This window comes from Perkinsus marinus, assembly GCF_000006405.1.
Source record: "Perkinsus marinus ATCC 50983 genomic scaffold scf_1104296937140, whole genome shotgun sequence".
NCBI classification, from domain to species: Eukaryota; Perkinsozoa; order Perkinsida; family Perkinsidae; genus Perkinsus; species Perkinsus marinus.
This window is the reverse complement of record NW_003213889.1, coordinates 296,699-302,763: the sequence shown is the minus strand read 5'-3', so window position 1 is coordinate 302,763 and position 6,065 is coordinate 296,699. Positions and strand designations below refer to the sequence as shown.

Below are 6,065 nucleotides of genomic sequence, written 5' to 3'. Positions count from 1 at the left end.
TCCTGTGTGCAGCGGTACAGGGATATGTGCGGGAGGGTAAGGAAGTCGGAGATGAGGTTTCGTTTGAATCGCCGCGAAGTCAGGTCACCCTAGGAGTGATGGACGTGGACAGCCGACCAGCATTGCCGACGGTCATGGAGCAGAGCAGCACTGAGGTATGGTTCGTCCCTGCCAATTTTTTTGGCGATTTCCACCAGCGATACCTCTCTGCCCAGCTCTTGAATGATTATATTACGTTCAGAATCGGTTAGGATTTTGCCGCGGCCCATAGTAATGAAGTAGAGGAAGGTTGCTTATCAAACGCGGACGTTGAAAAGTGCGCGAGAATCTTCTGCGCACTATAGATACGAAACGGTCGAGAGATCTATCATAACAGGTATACCAATCGATTTCCCCGGAGCTCCCGAAGTTCAAGTTTAATTGTCATTCGCTCATTGAGTCCCGAGTTCTGTCATTTCTCATGACTTGCCTATCAAACGCAAACGCACTGTAGTCTATCTCGACTGAAGGGATTTCGATTAGGCGCAGTCACCACATTCACAAGGGTCCGATTCATCGCCGTCAGTCGTTTCGCTCGGTGACCCCGAGATCTCCGAAGCGAGTACACCGACGAGTAGATCTGACTCGGGTGGAGAGCACAGTTGGGAGGGCGCGGGGGTCGCAGAAGCTGTCCGGGCCCTCGGAGAGAATTCCGAACATTCGTCAACGAGATCTACCGACGAAGAACTATCGATGCTAGAGGTTGAGCCGCCGTTTGTCGAAGCGACGCAAGAGGGAACTCGCGAGATGGCGGGGATGGGAGATGAAATGCAGGATCGTGAGTTGGACAGTGCAGGGGCTCTGCCAGGAGAGGACGAGATCGAATAACATCATGAAGTATCGCACGAAAACCCTCGTCTGGAGATGAGCTCAAATCGGGTGGAAAAGGCGGTGGAGAGGGATGAGGAGGTCAAGACGGCTACAGCTGACTCATTCGTAGACTATGGTGCTGCTGAAGAGAACAATCTGTTAGAGGCCCTCTCTGAGTCATTGTAGTTCGCCTCGCCGGATGATGATGATGATGTGGAGAGGACCCCAAAGAGCTCAAGATCGGAGACTCCAAGCTGGGGTGGAGGATCTGTAGACGAGTGACTGCCTTCAAGCGTGCTACTGTTAGATGACGATGCCTTCTCTACATGTAGAGCATCACCTTTGGCCTTTATATAAATCTAACAAATCCGAAGATGAGGGCTCCATCGTCCCCTCTTCACTATTTTTTCCTCTTCCCCTTCCTCCCAGTTCCCCCTCCTTTTAGTTTCTCTCCTCTCCCTCTCGTCCTGATTCCCCTCCAGTCTAGCGCAGTGGTAAAGCGATGGATTTCTGAGCCGAAGGTTGTGCGCGGCCCCCTGCGAGGTTACCAGTATGAGAATAATGCAATTAGTGTGCGAGTCAGTGACTCGGAGTCACAAAGATTGCGAGACCGGAATTTCTGTGTCCTAGGTCTTCCACGTGTCCTGTGCTATACGGACTTGGCATATGTGGGGGGCATCACGCCACAAACGAGATGAAGCTGAGCTAACGTATCAACGCAAACTGCAACATTATTATATGCACATCGGATTATCACAGAGGAACAGGTGGAAGTCAGTCAGGCTGATCGTACTTGTTTCAATTTGCGATAAGCATGAACCGGAGTGGCATTTCGGTTGTCGCCCCGTAGCGAGCTAGACACAGAATCTTAGCTGGTAACAACGCGATTGTCTACATTTCCAAACCAAGACATGGTGTAGAGTGGGGTTCATTTCCTAGTTTGATCAGCTCAACTAGCGTTGTAGTTCTTCTACGCTCTTTCATGTCTATTTTCGCTCACAAGTGGATCGTGCTATCAGTGGTTTCTGCTTCGGTTACCTCCTGTTTCTCGTCATCTGTTCAAGATGACTATTGCCGGAGATTTGTTGGTCCTGATTCCTATTGTGACCATTCAATCTGCCACGGTAGTCTCAATAGCTGTACCGAGTCCGCGATCATCAACAGTGTACTTGGACGACGCCAGGCTGATACTGATGTTGTAGACTCGGATGTTAGCATGTCGAGTGGTACAACCGGTGTTCAAACCATGCTTGTTACGAACTGGGATGACTACTGTCGTGACAAGGTTGGTGCGGCATCTTATTGTAAAACGTGGGACCGGTTTCCAGTTTGTCAAGGATCTGATGTAAGCTGTGGTGACGGTGAAATTGCCACTTCTACTATTCCGGAAACTACCCGAGCTGCTGGTGATAAGACTACTGTTCCAGTGACTACGACACGTTCGGCTGCAGTGTTTACGACTAGTGGTGGAACGGTTAACTGGGATGAATATTGTCAGAAGGAAGTGGGACCCACTTCATATTGCAAGATCTGGGATGCATTACCAGTATGTCAAGGCTCGAGTGTGAGATGTGGTAATGGTGCTGTGGTGACGACAGGGCATAACTTCCACCCTACTACTCCTCATTCTGGAGGTGACCATGAGTACTGTCCAGGTATGCCTGCTGGTGAGTATTGTGGCAACATCAATGGCGAAATGGCTCTATTCCTCATCGAAGGAGACGTGTTCTTTTTCGATTACCGATATATTCATGGGGTAAAGGTTAACCTGAAGGAAGTCCCCTTCCATCTGTACGACTGCGAGGAGTTCGTGCCCGATTACTCAAGTTGGCAGATGGAGCGTTTAGCCCGAGAGTTGGGTCTGACCACCGATCAGCTTCGTCAGAAACTTACCATCACGTATCGTCGATCTAGTGATAGCTTCCACTTGTATTGGGAGCCGAATGTCTCGACAAGTATGTATCATGACGAGTGTTGAGCCTGATAATGGTCGTCATTATCATCACGGTTACTGAAGTGCTCTTTCCTGCGCTTGTTGTCTGCTTTGCTCCTCTCAGAGCTGTCTATCACCTTTTCTTTCGTCTAAGTTGATGAAATACTACTGGCTGTACTTTTTTTTCCGAGAGGTTCCTAGTGTGAACGCCGTGTGGATTGCACGGTATGGTCATGCGCAGCTGGCGTCTTCCAGCTTTCATCTGTGCGACCTTTGGTTGCCTATCTGAGCATTATGCTCTGCTGTGTGGCTCGTTTCTTCCTTCTACTCAACTTGGTATGTGTAAGGCTTTGAGTTCGAGTGAGGTTAAACCGTAGTTCGTAAGGGAGGTTTGTCATGGACTATGATTCATAGTTATGTCTCTTGTAGCAACATTATCGTTTTATCCCCAGTGCTACTGGTACAGCATTAAGGGGCTTTGCAGTCCAAAATCCGGACATCTATTGAGCACACACTAGAACGTTCTATCCTATGGGCGCTCACCCTCCCCGTTGCCACGAGTGTGAGCATAGTGGGTTAAATTTTGACGTCTTCTGAGTTTCTGGAAGGATGTCCACGTGTGGCAAGGACATACTCTCCAACACAAGACAATTGCCGCATTGGAAGAAGTTCACAGGGTGGATCCATACATGTGCGATGCTCACATGCCGGGATCGACATTCACCCTTGGGGAGTCGGGAATCTCGAGTGGAAGTGCGGCCTTCGACTGGGTCACTGGCGTATCGACTCCATTGTTCCTCTCTTCCGCTTTCTCCCGTGCGATTTTGGCCTTCACTGACTGCCAGTCGACCTGAGATCCGCAGACATGAGAGCTCTCTTAGATGAGACACTGGGGGCACTTGACTACGGGAACTTCTAGTCGTATCTTTTGAACTTCTCATTATTTTCCGAGTGTTTCATCGCCTCCAAATGCCTCATGCGGTAGGCTAAGACAGTATCGACATGAGTACGGTGCTGAACGGCGAGGTCCAGAGCGGCCTCCCAACGATGCAGCCAGATGTTGCTGAAATACGTAGGGGTGTTGAGTTGATATCATTCATTTATACAATTTGATCGCCCTGTATATCTTCCTATTAGCGACCAACAACTGTATAGCTTCGTTAGCACGTCTCGATAGAAGCATCATCTCCGCTTGCTTGACTATCGGGTCTGGCTGGTTCTTGGCGTGTCTCAGCATGGACATCTAAGAATTGAGCTTGGTCCCTGGATGAGGGTATTCTACCCAATACAGCCGTCGAAATGTATCATATCCGTGCATTACCTCAACTTTACTCAATCTCTAAACAACATGTTTCACATGATGAGTTCATGATCCAGTTAAATCGGACGGACCCTCACTCCGAGTGAGTCACTCGGAGTGAATCCTTCCCTTTGAGAGTTTCTTCCTACCTTATCCTCGAGACAGATATCGTTTAACCCGACTCGCACTTTGCTGGCTCGAATTTCCCCCTTGTGAAGGCGAGTCCACCATGGGAGGATATCCCACTATAGTCTCACGCTTCACTTTTCAACCTCATGTCTGTCAAACAGACCCCGCTCACCCTCCGAGAGCTTCTCGTCCCTACAATATGTCATGCACGTAAGTGCTCTCATCCCCATATTCGATTTGCAATCACGAAACAGGTACCGTTTAACCCGACACACTTCACATTTCAATTCTGTGTCAGCCAGCCAGACTTTGCTCTTCCCTCGAAAGCTCCCCAATGGGGAGCTCTGGAGACTCTCCAGTGGGGAGTCCCAATGGGGAGTCCCCATCCCTATAATATGTCATGCACTATAGTGCCCTTCTTCTAAAGCCCTAAGTCTCTCAAATGGCTAGAATCTAGCCTCGTTATCGCTAATCTCACGATATAAGACTCAATGTCCGAACCCATGCCCTGACGTCAATGACATCATGTCATACATCTGAGACTCAGATTCTGTCAGAATCATTTTGAGTACCCTTAGCCGAGACCTCTTGCTTCTATTTCGCACTATTTGGATCTGACCTATGGAAATCACTCCAGAACTAAGACGCTATGGCCCAAATCCACGATTCAATATTGTCACTATCGTGAGCCATTGAGAAGTCGCAAGACTATCGATCGTACTCATAGCTATGGTTATAAGTTCAGACTTTCTTTGACCGTCTCTCATCGGTCTATTGTGGACCACAACCCCTTCTCAATATACAAGATATCAGTATCACAATGGTCAAGACTGGTGTTAGTAGTACTAACTTAGTACTCGTCAAGGCGGAAAGAGGAATGGTCAGGAAGGATTATCTACATCCCCACTGGTGGATTATGATAATCCACCGTGGATACCCCTATTCCCTCATCACGTGTGACACCAACACGATAATATCATGTTGCACACGCCTATCCTGAACCCAATTCTAGTGCATTCCTTCTCTCAAGTCTTGAGGCGGGTCCACCGTAACTGATCTGCCACTGTAGTCTCACACAGTGTGAGTCACACTCAAGGCATCAAGTTGCCTGCTCACATTAGGATTCCGCCCTGCGAGAGGTGTTTTTTTATCAAGTTGACTCCCAAATAATTTTGATAATGATCGATTTTGAGTTTAGCTATTCTGTTGTCTTTTTGTTCACGGTAAAACCCAAACTGTTACCCAAGTGAAGGCTACCATCAAAGACAGAATCAGTCCATAACTGCTGTCTTGAGAGCACCTAAGGCCATCGTAGCTGGCTTCAGCGAAGCCGTCGTTCTGCGCCATTCATGCACTTTTCGTGCAATCTTACTGACAGTTCGGATATTTACTGATAGATTCAGACTGAATCTATCAGTGAATCATTCAGTCAGATGTATGATCTCACTATCGTCGTCCATAATACCGAGCTGACAGCAACCCAAACCCAAGGTAGAAGTAAGATAAAAGTATCGATGTAATAGAGAGACGAAGGAGAATCTCAGGAAGAGATTCGATAAGGGGTAGGTTCGGCGTCACACTTGCTCGTGCGTGCACGTGACACGTGGGCGAGCACACAGAGCCTCACGTGTTGTGGGTCCAGATTGTCTGTACCCTTGTTGACTTGTAAACCTTCGCCTTCCTCAGTATAGCGAATGAGCCCAATATCGATTACTGTGCTGCTAAGTCTGTGTATTCGTACAGAACTTAAGTGCAGGTAGTGCGCTTATTGTTATTGTCCTAGGGTCGTAGTATTGGTTGCTCTAGCTCGAGTTCCCTTGTTGTGTTGTTCTTAGAGTTCATCAACCGATACCC

General features: G+C 48.2%; 1 protein-coding gene across 1 annotated transcript; it reads right to left on the bottom strand.

The window, feature by feature from the left end:
- Positions 1-1,960: 1,960 nt before the first annotated feature.
- On the bottom strand, positions 1,961-4,025 carry Pmar_PMAR023364 (hypothetical protein; the record flags this gene model as incomplete). The annotated part of the gene is made up of 5 exons (XM_002783198.1): positions 1,961-2,199; positions 2,743-2,829; positions 3,326-3,383; positions 3,487-3,632; positions 3,950-4,025. 5 exons carry the CDS (start codon positions 4,023-4,025, stop codon positions 1,961-1,963), a joined length of 606 nt encoding a protein of 201 aa, XP_002783244.1.
- Positions 4,026-6,065: the final 2,040 nt, after the last annotated feature.